Source organism: Nymphalis io, chromosome 9 (genome assembly GCF_905147045.1).
Source record: "Nymphalis io chromosome 9, ilAglIoxx1.1, whole genome shotgun sequence".
Classification (NCBI taxonomy): Eukaryota; Metazoa; Arthropoda; class Insecta; order Lepidoptera; family Nymphalidae; genus Nymphalis; species Nymphalis io.
Window position 1 is genome coordinate 5,821,212 of NC_065896.1, and position 25,649 is coordinate 5,846,860.

The 25,649-nt window shown below is 29.6% G+C and overlaps 3 protein-coding genes and 1 long non-coding RNA gene across 4 annotated transcripts in view; 2 read left to right on the forward strand and 2 right to left on the reverse strand.

Moving 5' to 3' along the window:
- The window catches only part of LOC126770830 (uncharacterized), a 43,154-nt gene extending 40,504 nt beyond the window's left edge, over positions 1-2,650 (forward strand). The window contains exon 7 of the mRNA XM_050490422.1: positions 221-2,650. Within this exon, the coding sequence (XP_050346379.1) occupies positions 221-374 (154 nt within the window). The 3' untranslated portion in view covers positions 375-2,650. The remainder of the gene's footprint in view (positions 1-220) is intronic.
- A 5,625-nt stretch (positions 2,651-8,275) lies between these two features.
- On the forward strand, positions 8,276-14,196 carry LOC126770810 (cytospin-B-like). Its single transcript, XM_050490383.1, has 9 exons — positions 8,276-8,403; positions 8,878-8,950; positions 10,123-10,297; positions 10,929-11,052; positions 11,162-11,308; positions 11,979-12,180; positions 12,409-12,584; positions 13,234-13,338; positions 13,940-14,196. The coding sequence occupies exons 1-9, from the start codon at positions 8,389-8,391 to the stop codon at positions 14,081-14,083; spliced, it is 1,161 nt and encodes a 386-aa protein (XP_050346340.1). The 5' UTR covers positions 8,276-8,388; the 3' UTR covers positions 14,084-14,196.
- A 304-nt stretch (positions 14,197-14,500) lies between these two features.
- Positions 14,501-19,305, reverse strand: LOC126770786 (putative inorganic phosphate cotransporter). Its single transcript, XM_050490347.1, has 9 exons — positions 19,035-19,305; positions 18,681-18,877; positions 18,324-18,560; positions 18,043-18,252; positions 17,794-17,961; positions 17,322-17,538; positions 16,126-16,247; positions 15,066-15,182; positions 14,501-14,766 (listed from the first exon to the last, which is right to left on the reverse strand). The coding sequence occupies exons 1-9, from the start codon at positions 19,150-19,152 to the stop codon at positions 14,551-14,553; spliced, it is 1,602 nt and encodes a 533-aa protein (XP_050346304.1). The 5' UTR covers positions 19,153-19,305; the 3' UTR covers positions 14,501-14,550.
- Positions 19,306-24,974: 5,669 nt separating this feature from the next.
- On the reverse strand, positions 24,975-25,649 carry LOC126770854 (uncharacterized). The gene is made up of 3 exons (XR_007669495.1): positions 25,529-25,649; positions 25,183-25,379; positions 24,975-25,084 (listed from the first exon to the last, which is right to left on the reverse strand). It is a non-coding gene; the product is annotated as an uncharacterized LOC126770854 (long non-coding RNA).

Sequence of the window (25,649 nt, forward strand, 5' to 3'; positions counted from 1 at the left end):
ACGTGGTGTGCCCACGCATGGGTTACGTTTTTTTTTATTTGTCATGCAATTTAGCTCCGAATTTAAAATTAATTAAAAGAAATAGCTACGTACACTTGTACATCGGCGAATTATACAATTAAATACTAGATATTTCAACTAGATTATGCTACATTCTTTATTTCTAGCTAATCTAATAGTTTATCGTATGAACTATTACTGATTAAGTTTTTTTTTACAGCTTCCACATTAGCTTCTTCTTGGCGTGGTTCGTGGTTTTGGTGAACCTTTTTGCAGCTGCTTCGTTTCTCTGGTACTCTCGTAAAAGGAAAGGCGATAAAGCAGCGACAGATGAACTAGCGATGGCCGACGAGCCCACAATCATCGGTCGATGACGCTCCAGATTCAACTCCATACGGCCACTCTTGTCGAATGGACATTTTCTCAATTCTCTATTGAACAGTGCTCAATTGACCAATAGCTGTAAAAGTTATGTTATGAATGTCTTCCACATACATTTAAAAAGCAAGCGGGTTTATAAAAACTCTGTTGAATATGACAGCTTAAGTTAGAACATCGCCAGGCTTTATTGATTAAATCCATGTATTTCCTTCTTTGAACTACTAATTACGTACCGACATGATATAATGTCTAAAATCAAGCTACTGCTGAAACTAGTTAGCTTACTTATCGATGTATATCTACCTGTTTTCGATTAATGTATGCGATGTTATAATGTAAGTCAGTAGAGCTATTATGTAAGAAAAACTCGACACTCATCACAGAACACGTACGTAAAATGTCAGAAAATGATTTATGCGATATTGAATAATAATTAAAGTATTCTTTAAGAATACAATCGAAATGGCGTTTCACCGTAAGTCGACTTTAAGCATTTCTCAAGTGACAAACGAAGTGAGTTCTTACAGAATAGCAGTGCTGCATGATATTGAGAGGGTGTAACATTTAAAAATATATTCTGCAATTAGTGAATATTTAATTGCGCCTTGTTAATCTTGTAAACTTCTGATGGATTTTTACTGTTATTTTATTCCTGGCTTGAAATGTGTTATGCGTGATATTGTATATTGTGTATATTCCTTAGAACTATGAGACTAACATCCTTACATTTATTTAAGTATATTTTTTCTCAGTGCGATTCAAATTAGCTTAGAAATATTTCTTACTAAAGGACCACATGATTAAAAAAAAAATATCAATGTTTATTTATTATATTATTGTTGAAACATAAAACATATCTAAGAAATTGATCTATTTTAATAAAATTCTTAAACACTTTTCTATATACAACTAGGCATTTTTCTATGCGTATTTGAATCGTATTTGGTTAATAGTTATTGTTGCTGCCATATGATTATTATGTATATAAACACATAATGTAAATCTTTATCTAGTCAAACTATATACTTATACTTCTACTTATATTGGAACTATTTTGTAATTAGCACAATGACATTTTTACAAGTATAATCAACGTTCAAAGTTTTGAATTAAACGAAAATATAAATTATCAGTTTTATAATAAATGAAATACGGAAAAAATATTGTTTTTAAATAATATGAGTTTAAATTTAAAAAAATGATTTAATAAAATATCAATTACTTAGTAGACTGATCGAATACTCAAATATTTACTTTTTATTTATTTCGAAGTTTTTCTCCTAGTAATTAAAACTTTGTTCACTTTGTTGGACAAGATTTTATGAGATGTATTAACTTTGACAAATTAAAACTTAAACATTTGTACCGAAATAAGTTTCTTTCTCAAATTAATTTTAATCCCTGACTTTGATTTCTAGTTTCCCGCCCCTCATGTAGATCTATATTCGTTAGTATGTCATATACCTCAAATAAACATATTTTAAAGCATTATAAAGAAAAACTTGTCATGTGCTAATTACTTAATATTTATTTTTGTCTATCTATAAATATACGCTATTTGATAATAATTAAGTAATACTCTCATTTGGAGCTTTTAGCGTATTGAATATATATTGTATTTTATATAAAATCATGATTTTTATCAATCAACTCATTTTCATTTTCGGGATGTTGTTCGTTTATAGTAAATATTTGCAAACTCATCACTACCGGCCCTGTCTTACTTTGTGATGGCCACACAGTGTAATGAGCTCCTGCAATACCGACCTCTTATATAATGAAATACTATCACACTGCAAATTGCAGGCTGTTTTATAGTAACATGAGGCATTCACCGATATTATTTAATATGAATGTTCTTTTGTTTAACGTTATCATTATTATCAATTGAATTTAAAATGGGATTCCAAAATAAATAGTCTTCTAAAATAAATCGGACTTACTTATAAGCGTTTTTTTTTTAAACACTGACACATTCGAATCAAGAAGATTAAACATTATTTATTCTATTTCGATATTTTTTATATTCTTTGACTTATCAAAATATGACTAAGAAATTATAATAGTAATTTAAATATATTGACACTCCATGCAGAAATTCTTCATTGACAAAGGAGGTGAAATCGATAAATTGTTACATTTATTCAACAAATTGTAAATATAATAATTATTATTAATAAGTTTCCTAATTTACAAGCTGTTTTTATTCCATTCTTATTGCATTATCTCAAATGTTAGTGTTCTGTATGTACGTTCAACTTATTTAAATAAAAAAAACTTATATGAGTTAATTTATTTGAAAATATTTTCCTTTATCATTATAAGAAAATAAGGTTAAAGTTATAAACTGGTGAGTAAATTATATTGAACATAAACCCCGAAACTCAACAACTTCATATATATTTTTAAATTGTAAATATTATGACGGGCGTAAATATGTGTTTATTTTTTATAAGAAAACTGTTTATTTCTCGTTCTTAAGACGTTTGAATGCTTTGTCCAAAACCTTGTTACCTTAAATAGACGATTCCGCAGTAAAACAATTGATTCGTACGACATTTAACGCTATCACATAACATTACAGCGGCGTAAATTACAAGTAACCTCAATTTGTCTTGGCATTAGTATCGTCGTGAAAATAAACAATGACATACTTTGAGAAAACACAGAAACTTTATGTTAATTTATTTCAACGGCTCTTCCTTCTTTTTTATAAAAATTATTCGATTTTTAAATGAAATATAAACTAATGGAGAAGATTTGCGGTTAAACGGACAATTAGAATTATTTAAAAAAAAGTATTCTATCATAAGAATGAGAATGTAACATTGATTTGAACTCGAAATCACATTGATTTGTAGAAAGAAAAACTTTATTCACTTCTCTTTGGTCTATTTTAAGCTGTGCATTGTCGAGGAATCTGGCAACGTCCCAGAGCTGGCCTGTGACACTGCCAACCTTAAACAAAGGTGAGTGTCCCAAAAAAAAACCGTCCAAGGAAAGCCCGGTCGTGCTAATGAACCGGTGTGAGATGAATTTTAAGGGTTAGGGTTTAGAGTTTTAAGGATTTTATTATTATTATTATTATTATTATAAATACACAATATAATATCTTCTAGTTGTCTTATCCAGTTTATAAAATGTTGTTTAAAGTCGTGTTAAATAATTCCGTCTTTAATCTTGACGGTCATTGGTCACCTATTGCGTCATCGGAAGTAACTGGCCAATGACCATTCAGATTAAAGTAAAATAAGTTATTTGACTTAAATAAGAATTTCATAAATTGCAGGTTAGTATATCACAACTTTAAAAGATATGCGCCAAAACTTTCTAAGTATAACTTCTTAACTTCTTCTTTTAAGTGTTCTATTTTGTTTCTTAAAAGTCTTAAGTTTTTTTAGTTTAAAATTGGAAAAACTTATATTATATACAAAAACGAATACTGCACTGTAGTGTCCTACTATATCCAGAAAATAATACGATTGACTTTATTAAAATGTTTATTACACACATTTGAGTATATTATGATAAATAATTTAATGTGTCTAGTTCAAGTTTTTTTTACTTATTCAATAGCGTTCACGTTAACTGCGATGTATATGGAATTATTTTCACTAGACGGCGCTGTTTTCATTTTTTTTAAGTTAACAGAAATTTGATATTTCTATGAACTATTCTGATGTAGTATCAACGAATAACAAATCAGCTATTTATCCACAAAACTTGCCCTCGGATATAAATTTTCTGATCGATATGAATTATTTATGTGTCTGATTCTGATATAATTAAAAGGCGACTAGTGTATCGTTTTCTATTAGTTGGATAGAAAATTTTTTAGAATCCTTTTGAATATTACTATAAGAAGCCATCGCAATCATTAATAATAAATAAAATTGAAACTTGATAGTATCAACGAATAACAAATCAGCCATTTTTTTTCACAAATATAAATTCATACAGTTCCTAGTTGTACCTCTGTCTGCACGCCTCGGAGTTGCCTTTTTTGTCGCCCTAGAAAAAAATAGTTTTTTTAGCTATTGGAAACTGGCTGCTTTGAACATGACATCAGGCGGTGCAAGGTAACAGTGCCCTTTTTTATTTTTGCACGCTTCGGATGCAAAAGAACCTGGTATTTATAGCTAAGCCTTTGGCGTAAAATAACATGCAATAATATGCATTTTCAATACAATTTGATTCTTTTAACATTTTTTATACACTTATATCCCCCCGTGGCTTAGTGCAAGTGTAGGTACTTTCCCTGTGACCTTTTTTGTACTCATAAGAAAAGAAAGTATGCAAAATTTCATGATCATCGGTTGAGGAGTTAAAGGATGAAAGGGTAACAAACAAACGTACACCCTTTCACATTTATAATATTATTTAAGGTTACTAGAAAAAAAATTACATACAAAATATGCCAAAAGAGAACTTAGTGTAAAATACATGCTTATCACTTGAAGAGATTTCACAAAAAAGAAAAAATTATAATAATATTATAGGCAGTTAATTAACAGACAATTATATAAAACTAAATTAAAATGTTCAGTGGAAATGTAATATATTTATAAAATATTATGAAATACATTTATGTCGTGTCGTCTTACTTACTATGAACGTCATATTTCTATATAAAAGAAAATATTGATATATGAATCGAATACAATAGAAAATAATCAAAAAAATGAAGATTTACGTATGTATAAAACGTTGGTGTCTTCATCTTCATCCAGCGTCAACAGGTTTCTTCTAGTCAAGCGTGTTACATCCTAGACCACGTTGATGCTTAACATCAGGCAACTCAACGGTCAAACGCTGGCCTATAGAGGGTAAAAAAAAATATATCGTCGATCGATTTAAGGTAACAATTTTTGTCAGTTTGATCCGATCTCAGACTCTATAATTTTTTCCATTACGCTTAAAGCTTACTTCCAAAGACTACTTCCACCTGGGAAAACCGCGTAATAGGAAAGCTTTAAAAATATCTACGACATCCGAAGTATCGAAGTACCAAGAGATGAGAGACGCATATGCTGCCCGTTGCGCGTCGTATAATGCTCGTGATGGCAAGGCACTTCTCAAGGTCCAAGACAGCAATCATGCGCCTTCGCACCCCTCTTTAGTGTATACGGCAGCTTGTGGCATGTTGTTCTATCATCCACTTCACGTATCCACGGCCCGAGAAAACGTTGTCGAGATGTAGGAGTGCCGATGAAGTCACCATGCCTCCACCGAGTGGAATATTTCGTTCTGATTCCGCTCCACCGTCGTATTGTGGCCCATTACGGTCTCACGGAGGCTTTTGAATATACTGACCTATTTTATGCCAAACGTTACCTACACATAGCTACAATGTTTAAATACAATAAAATTAATAGCAATACTTTAATTACTTAAAAATAAACAGATATTAATTTTACATTATAAAAATTTTAGACAAATTATAATTTTATTTCTCATCAGTTGAATAATGTTGACGCATTCAACCGCGTGTGGTATTATCATAAACACATAATATTTTTAACTAACGTTTCACGACTCAAGCGTATAGTAGGCATTCATTTATGTCAAAGACTTAATTTAATTCTTGGCACAAACGATTTGTTTTTTACATATTCTAAAGACAGTTAAATACCCTCCTGGCGTAATTCTTCATGTTCTAAGATCGTAACTATAATATAATGTAAATTATTCGTCTACGGCTTGTACCCGTTTGGTCGATAACATGAGAAAATAACTATATCCAACTGTATGTATAAAATGATTCCTAAATCTAATCAGGAATGTGTATGTATTTTTAGTTACAACTAATTTATAATTTAAAATAATATTACTATATTATTTTACTTTTTTTATTACTATATATATTATTATTATGTGACATTTAATTTTTTTTTAATTATGACTAAGTTATTTTATATAGTTTAAATTGACAGAAATGGTCAAGTATTTTAATAATATCTTATACTCCTGTAGTTTCTTTGCCACAAACTGACAAGCATCTCTGCCCGTTTGCGGTGTGACGTGTTCATTCAACGAAAGTGGTAAGTTACAGAGCGCATCTTAAGATTAAGTTTGAGATGAGGTGGACACTAATTGTTCAGACGGGAAGAAGGAAACTGGGTCAAATTAGTCAATATAGTTGTCTTAAGAAGCAAGGAAATCTGTAGGTAGACACTGGACCAAAGTATAACAGAGAGGAGACTCAGGCCATATAGATTTATAACGGTTTATAAGTATATAAAATAGGTAAATATTATATTAAGAATTATTATGCGTTTTTTTTTATAATTTGTTACCTTGAATACTACAAAACAAAGAATTTTGGCGGCAAAATAACCAATGGATAGGTGATAACACACCTCTATTGTGTGGTCTTTTTAAAAAGACCAACAGACAGACACCTGGTGGGAATGAGCGTTCGATGTTTTACAGAGGATTATTTTTATAAAAAACTAGCTAATGGCTGGCTGTCATGCATTGTAATGACTCAATTATGTTTTGTAATAAATCGATACGACACACAACTCACCATATGTTGCTATAAAGGAAAGCTCATATACATTTTAGTCCAGGGAATTTAGCGCAAGTCGTATCGAATTTATTTACAAGGAATACAACAAATTGTACGATTCACTTCAATTTCCCACATATGCCACGTACTAATTATATAATTATAAATTTGATAAAAAAAGATATTATAATTTCTATACCGCGATTATTTATTTCAGACGATATTGTTATTTCAGTGTGCTAATAATATTAATATTTAAAATTGCTAATCTTGTTATTATAATTTAATGATAGCGGACTCAACGGCTCAACTGTAAACCAACTGTCAATCATACTCTTACTCATATTATTAATTCATGAAAACAACAGAAGAAAAACGAAAACGAAAAAAAATCAAGATTTTCATGTTAGCTTTTTATGATAAAAGTTATTAAATGAATGGATGGGACACCGATCGGAGTCTCGAACTTACCAACGTAAACATCATTGGCCCGGAATCCGAGCTTGTATTACAAAGACGCACACGTGTATTAATGATTAAAGATATTAATATAAATCATAAATGTATCTCCAAAGAGCCGTTAGTGTTGTTTACAATCTCAGAACTCGAAATTCTCTTCGGGTTGTTTTTAACAACGATTTCAAATTTATAGTAACATCGCTGTATGTTTACAAAAATACGATGTATATCGAAAATAATTTATATATTATATTTATAAATAATAAGTAAATAAAAACTTGTTACTGTTTCCGTTTCCGCAAAATCAATTTATCCTTCATTAGGAAAGATGTTCGCTTCAATAACAAAATTCCTGCAATACTTTTTGCATTACAGTAACAGCCTATCAATGTTCCGCTGCTGGGCTAAGGGCCTCCGCTCCCTTTTTGAGGAGAAGGTTTAGAGGTAGGCTTAAAATGTTTTCAGCTTATTCCACCACGCTGCTCTAATGCGGGTTGTTAGAATACACATGTGACATAATTTCAATGAAATTAGACACATGCAAGTTTTCTCGTGATTTGAATTACAATTAATAAATTTAAATCAAATGTTAAAAACAATCTTTAAATAATAAAGCGGATACTCGAAAAAAAGCCGTGGAGTTAGCCTTTATTGATTTCCATGTAGGATAAATAATAATTCAATTGATTTTAATTATCTATGTAATTTAGCTCGCAAGAGCCCAATAAAATTAATATTAATTTAGTTATCCCATTCGTAAATATAAGTATTTCATTAATAATACAAATGTAACAGAACCATGAAAAGTCAAGTATAATATCAAAAAAGGAACGACGGTATATAAAAAATGGATGATATAGAACCTTCTTTGTCATTGCGAAATGTCAAACACAAATGGATCGATTATTATTTACAAGTCGTCACGGCAACCGTTATAAAGTTGCATGTTGTGCTGTAAAGGTAATGGATTAAAATAATTTTTGATGAAACCTTAAACAGATCAATAAGGGAAAGGTAATTCAAGCGGATCACGCGATATGGCCGAGTCTAAGGTAAGGTTAACGTTTTTCCCCTTTCAACTTAATTAATGTGACTTACGTGACATGCGACTACCTTCTGTATACCGAACCACTCCTCTAAGTGTACTAGATCTTTATCTTTATTAAAATAAAGGTGAAAATGCCATAAATCCATAATTCCCAGCGAGACTGTACAGTATATTTCCATTTATAGAATACTATTCACCAGTTCATATATCTTTAATGCTTTATAGCTGCTTTTGTGTCATTATTTAACTATATTAAAACGATGATTTGTTCAAAAATTCAAATAGCAATTACTTAATACATTACTTCTTTTAAAATGATTTCCATTTATTATAATTTAATCTTTGCATTAAATAAAAATACCTATGAACATAACTAATTTTTAAAAATGCGCTTTAAGAGCAATTAATAATAGTGAGTATAAAAGCTATACTATTTTATTATTTACAAATTTAAATAGTTATTATTATTTAAAAACAGGCACCATCAAAATCATCTAAAAGTAAGAAAGGAAAGAAAGAAGATAATCGCGATAGCTCAAGTGGATCGAGTGGTTTGTATGAAATAACACAGATGTATATATATCCTTATAGCATCACACTCGTGTCACATCAACCATTTCAGAACCCACTAGACAAAAAAAAGATTTGAAACTATTTTACTTATAAATAATTACGCACTGATTTATGTATTTTTTAAATCTTAAATCTGTTAAATAAATTAATACAAAAATCGGACATTTAACAAATCTATAAATAACAAGTCTAAAATGAAAAATTTAAGTCTCATGCAAAGTTTAAAGGATAACCGAAAATTCTTAATTGTTAATTTAGAAACTTAGAATTTTAACGAAACTAAACTAAACATGGAATTAAAACAAAGGAAAGTGAACCAAGTAACCCCCTCTACGCGCGTCCAACTTGTTACTGTCCCTTTTTTTGTTATAAAACTTGCTAATAGTTGCGATCCACTCTCGTGGAAATTGTTTTAATTTTCTCTTGAGCTTTACTTGCATTTTTATAAACCTCTTAAAAGATGAAAACAAATGAATGTTTTAATCCATTTGTTTATGCAGTTGTTATTACGTAAAAACTGTTTCTTATAACAGTGCCGATTAAATTATATATTTGTTAAAACATTTTTCGTTAAGATGATCGGCAAAATAAAACATTAAATTATATAATGTGTATATAAAATAATATATTACTTAAAGCAGACTTCTCTGTAAATTATATTTGAAATTATTTTTATCGAGAGAGTAATGCACGCGGTTACAATGTGTTTATAATTTAGGTTGATTTACGAAACAATTAACAAAGAACAGGTGTTTGTAACATTCTTTTCTGTATTCATGTATCATATAAAATCAGTTCATAAGCCAGTAATTATAATTTCGTCCATGTAATAAAAAAGTTACCCCTCCAAGAAACAACTGTTTTACTAATTCAAAGAAAATAAAATTACCTAAATAAAAAAAAATCTAGCACAACGAGTTCTTATGGTAATAATATAAAATCATCCGTAACATATAATATATAATGATTATATGTCGGAAATAAAAACAAAGACAATAAGTTATCGAGTTTTTATATAATATATTATAAGGTTAATTTGAAAACGCAGTATGAAACATGAAACAAATCAACTGAAAAATTCTAAAGAACACTTTAGCTATATATGTCTGGTTTGTGTTAGTTTATTTTTTATTAAAAAATTTTATTTAAGTTACCGAAGAAATTGACGATGAATCGTGCGGTCAAATTGGACAAGGCGTTGGTACAGCGGCCATCTCTATCAACCGAGATGAATATTTACAAGCCTACCGAGATTTGATATTTGACCGCAGCCAATTGCAAATAAAGAACAATTTACTTCACCGCCGTCTTGCTGAATATTACAAGTAAGTGATAATAACCTTATGATAAAAAAAATCTAGATATGTCTTCTTAATAAATAATATTTGTATGTTTGTATGTTTGTCTTCTTTGCTCTCCTAAGCTATTCATCCGATTGTGGTGAAACATTAGCGAAGTGTTCTGCGTATGGCAGTGAAGTGCTAAGTGACCCAAACAATAACGAGACTCTTTGTATGTTTGTCTTTCAAAATAAACGTTTTATGTAGAGCCTTATTTGTGCGAAACCGGAGTAATCTAGCTTAGTATATAATTCTACCATGACTAAAAATGCAACATTTGAAAAGTAATATTTAGTTTTTTACACATTCTTACCTGTCTGTCGATCTATGCTGCGTCATGCACAAAATTCTAGTTGTGTGAGATTCCGCATAGTGTCGTATAGCTATCGTGTATTTTAATCTACAATTGAATATTCTTTATATTCAAAATAAACAAAGGATTTCAGGAATATAACCCATTTATCCATAAAATTATTCATTTATTTCATTGATAGATTTATAACAATCAATCGGTAATGTTATGTTAAAAATGTAATGCTGTAATGTATCTTTACAAAAATATATTATAAGCCTACATATAAATATTACTTTATTACTATATCTTTATATATTTCAGAAAGAGAAAACAGGATCACGTCTTGAAACCTTTAGAAAACGCACCACATTTAGAGGAAAAATATCAGCAGAAATTGTTTACATTTCAAGAATTGAAAGAAAAAGAAGAATTAGAAATTACTGATGTAAATTAAAAAAAAAACTCATAATTACTTAATTATTATATATCTTGTTTCACTATTATAATGAAAATTTTATGATATGATATGAATGAAAAAATATTTACATTTACAGATAAAATCAAAATTACATACGGTTCAAGTAAAATATACAGACAAACTAGAGCATGCTGTGAACAGTTTCAAGGCCCTTCAGAGCTATGAACGTAGTACCGGTACTGGCCTTATTTATTCTAAAAAAGGCAAACCAATTGCAGATAAGGTAAATTTACTTCAATCAAATAAATCCAAGATCTTATAGGGGCCTGTAATGTCATATTAGGTTAGTACAAATTGAATGTCAATCCTGTTTATAATTATTATAAAATATTTGAAAGTTTGTTTTGAATAGATTAACATGATATTCAAACGAAAACAAGAACATTGTCACGTCAGTAGCAAACAAGTCTTAGTTTTGCAAATTTAATTTTCAAATATGTAGTTTCTTAGCGTCGATTGAATTGGCAATAGTAGTAGATACCTAGTTAGGGTTGGTGTAAAATCATGCGTTATTAATCTTTATGTCTTTTTAAGGATTTAATTTAATTTTAATTCAGCATACCTACTTCATCTCTCCATTACTTATTACTGACGATTTACCGATTCTCTCTATTTATCTAGCATTAACTATACAATACATTTCAGTTTTAATAATATATTGATTAGAAGCTTACCCTGTTATTATCATTGGTAGCTCCAATTTTGTCTATAGATTTTTCACTGTAATATTTTGTTTTTATAATGATTAAGCCTTGTGGTAAGACTTTGCTCGTAATTATACGTACAAATATAAATACACTACATAAATATTGACAAAAAATAAACAACAAAAAAAAAACGTATTAAGGAACAGAGTTCTTTTGTTCTCTTAAGTCTAATAATTTATTTTTCAGACCGTTGAACGGTTTCTAACTTTACAAAGGCGCAAAAGCGAGCAAGCATCGGCTCTTTGCCTTCGATATATTAGAGCGAGGAACGCTGTAAATGAATTAGATTCTATTGTACGTAAATTAGAAATGATCGCCCCAGGGCTTAATGTCGCTCAATATGAACAGCTGTACATTGATAAGCAAAATTATTTATCAAAAATAGAAGGTAATATTAAATTAACAATACTGAATAATTTATAATTAGTTAAATATTATTCCTCTATCGGAACTTTATGCAAACAAAATGATAAATCTTACAAAACCTTTTATGAGTTTTTCCCTAGTACATTATTAATATAAAAATGTGAAATAATCGAATTCCTGTAACGAGTTTTTGTATAACTCTATAAGTTTTATGCTAAAATAATCAACCAAAACCTGAATTTAACTATAGAACGTGAAGATGAACTTATTAAAAATCGAGTCAATTGTACTGAACATAATCAAATGTTGGCACACATAAGAGAGAAAATGCATCACACTGATGAGGTCATTGACTTTACTGAATGTGATTTCGGGGATGCAGAAATTGAACTAACGAGAGCTCGAGAGCAATTGGGTGAAGTAAAGGTATTTTTGCATAGATAATAAAATCGTAATGACAAAAAAAAATTATTATAGGCTTAAAATATATTGACCGTCAAGCTGTTTTAAATCCCTTTTTTAAAAAACGATTTAAACAAATTTCCCGAGCATACTTCCACGCAACACAAATCTTTTTACCGCTTTACAACAGGATCCCAGAAAGCGAACAAAACACTTCCGTTGCTAAATTTAAAAAAATTATGCAACGCTACAAGCGTTGTAAAATTAGATTATTAAACAGTTAGCGAGTTAATGAATAATAGCACATTTTGAGATAAAACAATCGCCTCTTGGCTATTTCTTTGTTTTATTTAAAATTTGTAAAAAAATAACAAGATCTCACAAAAGACCCAGTAAGTTTATTTTAAGATCAAGGTATCTTTTCCGAACCGGTGGTAATTTTTAATTAAGAAACTGTAAAGCTTCTAGTTAAAGCTTCGTTTAATAAGGAAATTTGAATTTATTATAAGTAAAACCATACTAATTTTAATCACATTATAAAAATACTTTTCCCCTGACACGGTTCACGAGCACTTCGAAAGTCTTAATAATATAATGTGTTTATTTTAATGAGTATTGCAAATATATTTCTTACCAAAAATAACAATATTTCATAAATTTTATATATTCACAGAGCAAACGCGATCACCTTCGTTGGGCCCTGGAAAGCGAGCGAATAAAAGCCGGCTTACTAACCAAAAAGGATTTGTTGCGTGATTTCCAAGACGCTACCGACGAGGTAAATGTATGCCATGCTTCAGAGCTATTAGAGGCTTAATTTGAACCTCTAATTTACAATCCGTTTCTGTATTAAGTCTTATGAATAAGAAATTAGATAGAATTTGAAATAATAATCCGAGTTAAAAGATCCATGTATTAATAAATAAGTATCTGTCTTTCATAGAGACTTGTTAAATACTATTGCCAGATCCTATATGTTTCATATTTCGGTGGTTTAAATATAATCAAAATATTTTGAATCAGTATCAAAATACAAACATAATTTTTTTTAATTATAAATGGTTTTTTTATTGGATATGGTGTTTAAGTGGCAGTAGGTATATTTAGTAACTTATTTTTATAATAGGTAGCTTTTAAACTAACGGTTAACTTAATACTTAATCATTGATCTCAAGATTTTATAACTTCAATAGGTCATTATTTTTTTTTTATTCAGATATAGATGGTATTAATAGTACCACAGGAATTTAAATAATGTAGAGAATGGCTGCTGCCATAGTGTACACTATTTATAATATTTTATTTTTATATTGATTCATATTTTATATGGTACATTTGGAGCAATAAGTATGTATATTTTTAAGCATTTTATTTGGTAGGTGGTGAGGCTTAAAGAAAAAAAGGAACTGCTTCAAGCTCAAATAGCTGAAACGACAAAGCAATTAAGAGAGGCCAGAACACGTATGCAAATTAACCAATCTACAAAAGCTGAAAGTTGCAACGAATCAGATTTCTTACTTTGAAATATTATGTTTATATAATTTATAATATGAGTTAACATTACTGTTCTTGGAAAATATTTTTTTGTTTCAAAAATATTTTTTTTCTTGAATTAAATATCGGTTTTTAGGTCCAATATCCCACTGGAACGCTTTTATTCAATTCCATAGTACAATTATTGTATAATATAAAAAAATTAAAATAACCTTACGAATGAAATGATACTCCTGTAAAACATATAAAGGAATTTTGTTAACTGCAGTGTTTCCTCTTTATTGAATAATATAATATTATACATTTTAACATTCATAATATTTTGTTAATAATTGATTATATACTTAAATAAAAAAATCTAAGCTTTAAATTAAATATACTATACAATAAATAAATTTTTATATTCATATAATATTGGATGAAAATAAAAGAATTGAATTCGGAACTTATACTTTAGAAAGGTTTTGCTTTATTCCCTAATGAAAAATTAAAATATCTATTTTGGTAGTTTTTTAATCAATTCAACATCTTGAGAATTTTTTGCCACTTCTTTTATAAGAGAACCGTGTTTCCATCCAGGTGGATAGCCAAACTGTCTGACGTCATCCCACCATATCTGCTCTGCTTCCATCCAGATGCAGTACACTATGTTTGTTCCAACAAGCATAACAAAACAAACCCAGAATGCTATTCGCCACTGTACCAAGGTCGACTAAAATGAAAAACAGAAAATAAATTTTATAAGTAATCATTAACTATTATAAATTACAATAATAATCTAAGTTCTTTTTTTTCATCAACTTAAATTATTTTTAAAAGTTTATATGCTCTATTTATTCATTAGATAAATTGTTTTTCGATCAACATTCACTATTTGAGAATAGGTAATGTTTTCGGTTTAAATATAAATTTAACAGTTTAATTATGTATAAACATTTCATGGTAGCCACATAATATAATTTATATATAAAAAAAACTCTCGTAACATATAAAGATGTCATCTTTACTCACATCAGGCGTTAAAAGTCCAATCAAATATGGCGTTGTGATTCCGGCAAATGTGGATGCAGTATTTATAAATGATGTTAAGTTTCCTGAATAGTTAGGTGCCATATCCAAAGTATTTACCTATCAACATAATATATTTCGTTAAAAAATAGAGGTGGATAAATTTATGAAATCATATTATAGTTATGCATGATTTTTTGTTTTTAATTTAAAAAACAAAATCATACTATATCATAGGGGGAATTGGTCATTGATCACGTAAAAAAAAAAAAAACCAGGTTATAATAAATACTAAATATTTTGAAAAAGATTGTATGTAGAATTTTGGCAACGTACTGGCTTTTACGTTACGTAATATTGCTAACACGTTTTTTATACTTAACTGGGTCTATCTTTTTATTACTTAGGCATTTTATCAGGGGCAAATTATTAACCATTAATCATACATTTAACCAGTTGCTATCATACAACTGTTTTTTTACTGGTGGTAGAGCTTTGTGCAAGCTCGTCTGGGTAGGTACCACCCACTCATCAGATATTCTACCGCAAAACAGCAGTACTTGTTATTGTTGTGTTCCGGTTTGAAGGGTGAGTGAGCCAGTGTAATTACAGGCACAAGGGACATAAAATCTTAGTTTCCAAGGTTGGTGGCGCATTGGCTGTATAAGCGATGGTTGACATTTCTTATAATGCCAATTTCTAAGGGCGTTCGGTGACCACTTCCCATCAGGTGGCCCATATGCTCGTCCGCCTTCCTATTCTATAAAAAAAAAAAAACATTTAACCTATTCTAACCGCAGGAGTAAAGATAGACTAACACTAACTACAATTTTATACGATCTGCTAATTGCTCTGCTGTATTATGCACTACAAACTGTACTTGTTTAATATATATTTAAGTTCCAATAACAAGTTCGCCATATCTTTTATAGGTGACAAAACATCATCAGCTAGAGTATCTAAGATGTTATGTCCCTTTTTTATTTAATTACTCGGTCTCATTAATCAAAATGAAGCAATAATAACCTAGATAGAAAAAATACAAAAAACAAAATCTATTTACCTTCATACCGCTGTAATATGCACCCATAAGTGCCATAGATATAATAAAGTAGACCATAGCTGCATTTCGATTGCATCCAGAATATGATGCTAGAATAATGCATATCGCTGGACCAGTTGCAGCTAATTATGACAGATATTTATAAAAAATAATATTTAATTTCTATCTTAGTAACTAAGTTATTTATCGAATCCTAATGAAACTATCTTCGTATAAAAACTGCAGAATCAAATTGTGTTGTAAGCTTGGTAGTTGTTCGTTACGCAATTACGCGCAGAATGCAATTACCTTGAGATCAATATCATTTGTAATGTTCTGATAAAAGAACATTACAAACGTACACAAACATATCGTTGATAAACATGACTTGAATGAAACATGAAAAAATAATATAAAACTTAAATAATATAATCTAGGTACTGCGATTAAGAAAGTCACACCACTACAGGTGATATAACGTATATAATATATATAAATATGAAAAACAATGATTAACAGACGTTATAATTATGTAATGTGTATTTGAAGTTGTTTATCTATTTTAATTTTGAAAATGGAATGTTTGACAATCATAAAATTACTATTTTTTATTTTCTAAGTTTAAATTTGGAATGCTTGGGATCCTAATACAGATTCCATTTCTATTATAACTATTGTTTTTAGCTATCAAGTTTTATTTTGTCTTTTAATTCAATTCACTGGTCAAATAATTTTTAATTCAAAACTTTTTTATTAGTGAATAATAACATATTTATAATACCAAATATTATAATTATAACATTGTGTAATGAGTTTAAAAAGGTTGTAACGGATAAAAAATCGGTACATTATATTGAAAATTCGAGAGAATTTACTAATTGTAGAAATTACCAGAACTTGACTCCATAAGACGTGTAACTCGTGAACTATTTATTCAAAATTGATTCAAAAATGTTTCAAGCAAAAGTTCTAGATAATTTTATGTCTTACAACTTTTTAATAACTATTCTCAGCCTAGGTGGCGACAGAGTCGAAAAACTATTTTATGGTACCATTTCTACAATGTCGGCGCGAGAGACGAAATCGCAAACTCAGAATATTAATTACGACACTAAGCTCTATTAATCTACCGAATTACAGCTCTTCTTGACCTTTTGTAGTGAAAACCTCTGTTTATTGTCTTTAATTACTGGACTAGAAGTGAAAAAATGACTTACCTATAGTTGTGTATAACTTTCTTGCAGTTTTCACGCTATGCCATTTTTTTCTTATGCCATAGTCACAAATGATACCGAAAATAGAAGCACAGATCGTCATAGCCATAAAAGGTAATCCGATAAGAACACCAGTGGTCGCAATATTGAATTTTAAAACATCATGCGTATATTTTGGGAGGTCTGAGACTATCGTGTATAGACCCCAATCGTGTCCAACCTTGGAAAATAAAAACTTAACTTTTGAATTGTTTTATTAAGTGGTCAATATTTATAGTCTTGAACTTGCCCTTAAGGTTTGTCTTAAAAATAGGAAAATGTAAAAAGCAAAACACTAATCCCACAGGCAAATTACTAAAAATATCATATTCTTGTATGACATTTATAATATTATTTCATCGTATAGCACAATATCATTTAATTTAAATTACAGTTTGATGTTTCTTTGTATTCGGTAAACTTTTGAAAGACTTACATTAGCCACTAGTAAGGCCCATGCAGGAGGTGATCTTATAATAGCTTTCCACGGTATAGGATCTCTTTTATTAATAATCTTAGCTCTTGTCACAGATTTGTTCAAATATTCTAATTCATTTTTGGAAATAAATGGATGTGTATTTGGTTCGCTGTAGCAGAAAAAACTCTGAAATTTTCGAAACAAGAAGTTATTACTTATGTATAATTGGATTAATCAATAGAAAATTTTTATTTTTATATATCTTACCCAGAGTATAAACCAAAATATACCAAACCCACCGAAAAAATAGAACACATAAGCCCAATCTCTGCCATTAGCTAACAGCATTCCTGATACGATTGAGCCGAATATATTACCAATTTGTCCCCCTCCAAAAATTATAGCGGATATAAATGCTCGTTCATGGTTTGGTATCCAACGTGCCATCATGAACGACAACCCAGGCATCGTTGGACCCTGTAATTCAAATTCATTATATAATGTTTTCTCAATTACTTTAACATAAATGAGTTACATAAAATGTATACCTCTCCCATTCCTTCTAAAATACGAAGAATAAATAGCCAAGTTGATCCACCCATTCGGGTTACAATTGGAGTTAGGAAAGTAAATAAAGCTGTACTGAGAAGACCAAATCCTAATACCCATTTACCTCCAAACTTTTGTGCTAAATATCCTCCTAAGAATTGTGTTGTAGCATAGCCATAATAAAAGCCACTTAAAAGAAGACCCTGTGTCTTTTCGTCCCATTCAAAAATAGCATGCTGCAAATTTAAAATAAGATATAAATATGTAATATATGAATAATTAAAAGAATTGAAGTATTCATGTATATTTTTTACGTATAATTATTAATTGTCGATCTTCAAAATACTCATGCTTACTGGATTAGTAACAACAGTTGTGTTGGTACTTATTCCATCAATAGGACATGCGTTGGGATCTAAATTTTCTCTCCCAATATGTTTGTGTTTGACCATTTGTGTAATAGCCATGTTTAAGGTTACGCGCATCGTGAATGCATTACATATCCCAATCAATCCTACCATGGCGAATATATAACGTTGAGGAATCACACAACCTGTAAAGTAAAGTTCATTTTATTCATAATTAATGATAATGACTTTATTTTCGATCTATCATACATCTAATGTACTAACGTATATAAGTATATAGACAAAGATTTATTTTTATTTCGTGAAATTCTTATTTTTCTCTTTTAATTAAGTTTAACTTACATGATCTTAATAAAGATACAACAGCTGAATCTTTTTTCTTGCCTAACTCTGCTTCGTTATTTATGATTAAGACTTCATTATTTTCCACTTTCAATTCCTCCATTTTTATCATTAACATTCAAATGTAATTAATTTTCATAAACTATTATACATATTTAAGGTACAAAAGCACTTTCATATAATATTTAACTGAATTGAAACTATATCATCTTTTACTCTGACTAAAAAGACTGAAGCAAAAATTCATTTCAGAGTGGAAAGATGTACCCGATATCGCTATCACTCGTGTAATCAATTGTTTAATTAAGCTGAAAAGTAAGAAAATTATAATCATATGACAGATAACTTTAACCTCTATTCACAAATTTTTCATTTCATCAAATGATAGATATATTTAAGTTTTATCATAATTTAAATTTAAATGAATCATACTTTTACTCAAATTTTTATTATCTTGGACAGGGTTTTAATGAAAAAACACAACAATCCTAACCGAACTCGTGTAGTTAAAAATTGTACAGGAACTATTTCATATTTTTACTGGTGGTAGGGCTTTGTGCAAGCTCATCTGGGTAGGTACCACCCACTCATCAGATATTCTACCGCAAAACAGCAATACTTGATATTGTTGTGTTCCGGTTTGAAGGGTGAGTGAGCCAGTGTAATTACAGGCACAAGGGACATAAAATCAGTAAAATAGTTCCCAAGGTTGGTAGTGCATTGGCTATAAGCGATGGTTGACATTTCTTACAATGCCAATGTCTAAGGGCGTTTGGTGACCACTTACCATCAGGTGGCCCATATGCTCGTCCACCTTCCTATTCTATAAAAAAAAGCAATACTTAATATTGTTGCGTTCCGGTTTAAAGGGTGAGTGAGGCAGTGTAACTACAGGCACAAGGGACACAACATCTTCGTTTCCAAGGTTATTGGCGCATTGGCACAATGGTTAATATGTCTTACATCGCAATCGTCTAAGAGCGGTGAACCACCAACATTTTATATGGTAAATTTTGTTCGTTTATATATAATATACATTTTTTGGTTTCAAATAGAAGCAAATCCTTTATCCTTTATATAATCAAAACGCACGAAAATTAACAAAAGCTAGAAGTATTTTTTATTTACAGTATTTACTAATTTAGCTAAAATGGTAGAAAAGATGTCACTGGGTTAGTATATGACAAAACTTTAAAGTAATTAGTAGTAGTACATTCTCATTCATGCAACGTTTTATCGTTAGACTATCCCAGCGAGTAATCAAAATTTTTCAACAAAGCTGCCTCCTTAAGTCGTCTAAACGTTAAAAATATTTTCTATCGAAAAAGGTGAAAGATAAACGAAAGATTAAGAAAGGATTGTTTTTGCTTTCTCGTGATAATGGCAATAATTGTTATTTTAATGATAGATTTATATTTATTTGTTGTCTTTCATCAAAAGCAACCATGAGGTTATTGAAAACTACACCAATACCTGTATAATGTACCTAAAAATAATAATTTTATTTAAACATACGTATTATAGATTATAGTCTTACATATTGTCAATCCGTTATTGTCATGAATTATTTTTATTGTGTTGTATAATTTGCTTATTGTATTGTAATTGTAAAATAATGTTTTCTTTTTTTAAGAACAGAAAAACAACAAACGATGGTGTAACAGTTTTATAATTGTTTACTGTATTTGTATACTTTGTAATGTATGTTTGGACAATGCACCTATTTTCTTTTTTTAATTATAAAATAAATAGGGAAAACTGGAACGCAAAAATAGTAAAGATATTTTAATAAAAATCCGTTTGTGCCAGTGCATGCCTGAAAAATCTTCGTTGGATAATAGCTGGCAATACGAATCAATTAAGAGTGGCTTGAAAACGAATACAAATAAACAGCTGAATACGTAACAGCACGTTTTTTTGGAAAATACAATTCTTTTTTTTTAAATCAAATCGTCAATTTGAATAAGATATAAGAACGTTATAGAATGAAAAATATATATATATATAATAATTGTCATGTTTATTAATTCCATCTTTATGATGAACTCTAATGTATTTTTGCTTTTTGAAATAATAAAATTTACTCCTGTGAAAATTTAAAAGCAATAATGCTTATAGCAATATTTTCTATTTTTAATAAAATGTTAAAATATAAGAAATTTATTAAATTTTATACAAACAAAAGTTAGAATGTATTTTTTAATTTTATTATAGTTATAAAAAGCGATCCTCTTACAATTTTTCTATTAACTTTTTTATGTACTTATGTTATAAAGATACACTAATGGAGACACTCCGATATTATTCAATATATACTAAAACTAGCTGACCCGTGCCCACTTCGTTGGACGGTAAGCATTTTACTTGTGATGAAATTATGAGTGTGGTTCGGTTAGTACTGAGTGCTATAATTTATTTCCTAACTGCCAAAAGGAGGGTTATATTTTTACTGCATATGTATGTTTGTGTTTGCATGCCAATTTGTCTATATTACCGGGTTTCAAATGAGTGAATGAAATGTTTATTTCAATCGTTCAAAACTTCTGTGTATACTATATTAGATGTAATGTTATCGCAAGTATCGCGGCGGTACCTGCGAAAGATGAGGGCAAGTTAACGTGGTGACCAATATTTGCAGAATTAACACTAGCATCCCTATTTAAAGAAGCTCTTAAATGTATATCGTCAGATCTTAACTTTTGTTGGTTTCGGGATATAAAATTCAATCTTTCCGATATCAATTTAGCCATCATATCAACGCAGTATTGACTAAATAAATTTCGGTAATGATGTAAAGTATTGAAACGGTTATCTTCGACCATTAGTCTGTATGCATAGAACTTTATACAAGAGACTGTTTTGTTTTGTGCTGAACATTGCTGCTGTATTTTCAGATAATTCTTTCTAAATTGTATTTGAAGCTGCGTATGAATTCGTTATGGCTATTTAATACGGTCTGTACCTCATTGATCAAATCGGTTTTTGAAGTGGGGCCCATGTTTGACCGCAAAGAAAGTTGGTCGGTTAAAATTGGTTTAGTAGATCCAAAGATTACCCCCTACAACCTCACAAACTTTTTATAATATTAGTATACATATAATATGTAATATTGATCAAAATATAAAAACAATACGGGAAAGAAAATTAAATATGGTATATCTATGCAAATAAAATAATAAACAAGACTACATATCTCTTAACATTTAATTTAAAAAACCTCTTACTCATTATATTATGAAAATTTAAGATGAATCTTTTAATGGTTTTTCAATCAATTCAACGTCTTGCTTGGTTTTTTCTCTTCGCTAATAAGAGAACCGTGTTTCCACCCTAGTGGATAGCCAAACTGTCTGACGTCATCTCACCATATCTGCTCTCCTTCCATCCAGATGCAATACACCATGTTTGTCCCTACAAGCATTCCAAAGAAAACCCAGAAAGCTGTTCGCCACTGTACCAAGGTTGACTAAAATCCGAAATGGATATTTTGACATGTAAAATGTAATATGATAATATATTACACACCAATCTGCAATATGCATTTTTAAAGATAAGTTTTATTCATCAATAGAATAAAATTGATCTAAAATTACAAGCTATTTAGGTATGCATTAGTTGACCTACCTGTTTAAATGCTTATACAACTACAATAAATTAGTTTTCTCGAATATAAGATACTAGTCTCTTGTGTCTGTTAAAAAGGCAACTCAAACTTAGCAATAGAAAGTATTTTTGTATGGCAGGAGGAACAGTTTAAGCAAAGCCCAAAACCTCAGATAAAAATTGATAAAATTTCTTTTAAAAAATTGAAATAAACCAACCAATTATTACTTACATCAGGAGTTAAGAGGCCAATCAAATACGGTGTTATTATGCCGGCCAATGTGGATGCTGTGTATATAAAGGACGTTAAGCTCGCTGCATAATTAAGTGCCAAATCAAAAGTATTTACCTATAAATATATCCAAAGTATATTCCAAATATATATTTTTTTCATAACATCACGTTAAAACGTTAATATATTAATTGCCGAATCATCATTGATGAATCCGAAGACATTTCGTGTGTCAAAATCTACCAAGCGATAAATCTAAAGAAAGTATCAAAGAGATAAACATACCTAGTTATACGTCCATAGTATACTCCTCTAACTAACACTACTCACAAAGCCGTATGTTACGAGACTACCCTGCTAAACACCAATGTATCGCTAAGTGATAATATGCTATGTACACTTGGTATGTTCCCTGGGAATTGGATGCCCGAAATTCGAGCCAACCGATGGGACGTCACAAGTATGCGCGAGAAAGGCGTTAATGCGTTTTTTTAACGAAAAAGCAACCAATGTATTAATATACCGTAACAGCCTGTGAATGTCCCACTGCTGGGCTAAAGGCCTCGTCTCCTCTTTTTGAGGAGAAGGTTTGGAGCTTATTCCACCACGCTGCTCCAATGCGGGTTGGTATTAATATAACAAAAATTAATTTACTTTCATACCGCTGTAAAAAGCATCCATTAGTCTCATACAAATAATAAAATAGACCATTGCTGCGTTTCGATTGCATCCAGAATATGAAGCAAGAAGCATGCATATCGCTGGACCAGTTGCAGCTAAATTTTACATAAATTTTATTATATATTTAGATTATTGTAATAATCATATATAGGTAAATATATGATTATTACAATAAATAACGAACAAAAAATAACTCTATTATTATAATTTATTATCCATCTACTTAATTATCTTTTTTAACTAACAATGATTTTGTCTACTATTGAAAAACTAACTAAATCATAAAATATGTAGCCATATAAATGTTGAGTATCATTCATATAATTTTATAATAAATATAAAGGTAGTCTATCATTTAGTAAGGTTGTTTGTAGTAACAATATAGTGCAAAGATATTACAGAAAAGGTACATATAATTTAATAAATTAATCATTAGTGTGTTTCTAAAATATGAGTCAATTAAAATCAAAGTATACTCTATTCAAATAGGCTTTTCTTTTGAATCGTCATTTTACAGAACTTTTGTTTTTGTGTATTCAGATTTCGAGAAAAATACTGGTGATAATTATGCCTCTCCGAATTTTGCTTTTCATTACATTTAATAACAATATATTTAATTAAAAACTAAATATAATTAAATCATACACAAATATAAGTTAACAATCCGAAAAAGTTAGCATATTGCATACTTTATAACATTATAATTACAGTTTATACTCGCATATAGTGGTATATATCTTTCTTTTTCAGGCTATGCCATTTTTTCCTTATACCGAAGTCACAAATAAATCCAAAACCGGAAGCACAGATCGTCATAGCCATAAAAGGCATGCCAGTTAGAATGCCAGTGAATTTTAACACATCGTGCGTATACTTTGGGAAATCTGTTACTATTGTGGAAAGACCCCAATCGTGTCCCACCTAAAAATGAAAAATATATATGTAATGTACATTATTATTATACAGTTGCTTGTAAATTTTAATTTATAATTTAAATATAATGCGAATAATTTCGTAAAATCTATTCAAAATTATATATCTCAGTGAGATATATTCATAAAATTCATATGTAAACAATAAAGACTTACATTAGCTACTAGCAAAGCCCATGCAGGTGATCTTATAACAGCTTTCCATGGCACTGGATCTTTTTTGTTAACATTATTAGCTCTCTTCACAGTTCTTTTTAAATAATCTAATTCTTTTATAGAAATAAATGGATGTGACTGTGGTTCACTATATCATAGCACACTCTGGAATATTGTAGTCATAATTGTTACGGATAAAGCTTTAATTTATATTTTTATTTTACTTATTTTATTTATCTTACCCAATGTATAAAAAAATAGACCAAAACTGCCGAAGAAGTAGAATACATAAGCCCAATCTCTGCCATTAGCTAATAAAATTCCTGATACAATTAGACCGAATATATTTCCGAATATCCTCCTAATATTTGTGTTGAAGAATAACCGTAATAAAAACCACTTAAAAAGAGACCCTGTGTTTCCTCGTCCCACTCGAACATAGCATGCTAAAATATGAAAAAAAAAAAAACAAACAATCTTCATTCAATTTTAAATTAAATTTTCAAGGTCAATTAATTCTTAATTTAAATATTTTCATACTTACTGGGTTTATAACAGAAGTTATGTTAGCAAGTATCTTATCGCTTGGGCTTGTGTCAGGGTCTGAATGATCTTTTCCAAAATGTCTTTGTTTGACCATTTGTGTAATGGCCATGTTCAAAGTAACGCGCATAGTGAATGCATTACACAAACCGATAAGTCCAACAATCGCGAATACGTAACGTTGAGGAAGTACACAACCTATGAATTGTAGATAATTATTTACAATCAAAATGAATTGATAAAGACTTTTCTGAACATTATCTCTTCATATAAATAAAGACGAAAATTGTCCAGTTTAATTCAAAATATAATAATATATTTATTTTTAGTTTTTGAAACTGACTTACATGATCTTAAGAACGATACAATTGACAAATCTTTCTTCTGGTGTGCCCTTATTTCCGTACTTAGGACTAAGTCTTCTGCTATTGGCACATGTGATCCATCCATACTTAAATATAAATTTTG

Excerpts from the sequence above, each read along its gene's own strand:
- LOC126770786 (XM_050490347.1), bottom strand. The coding sequence starts at position 19,152 with ATGTTAATGATAAAAATGGAGGAATTGAAAGTGGAAAATAATGAAGTC. Across the intron at positions 17,539-17,793 it reads GGGCCTTACTAGTGGCTAAT|GTTGGACACGATTGGGGTCT; the intron begins GTAAGTCTTTCA and ends TTATTTTCCAAG. Across the intron at positions 15,183-16,125 it reads CATATTACAGCGGTATGAAG|GTAAATACTTTGGATATGGC; the intron begins GTAAATAGATTT and ends TTATGTTGATAG.
- LOC126770810 (XM_050490383.1), top strand. Across the intron at positions 11,309-11,978 it reads GCAAACCAATTGCAGATAAG|ACCGTTGAACGGTTTCTAAC; the intron begins GTAAATTTACTT and ends TTTATTTTTCAG. Across the intron at positions 12,181-12,408 it reads TTATTTATCAAAAATAGAAG|AACGTGAAGATGAACTTATT; the intron begins GTAATATTAAAT and ends ATTTAACTATAG.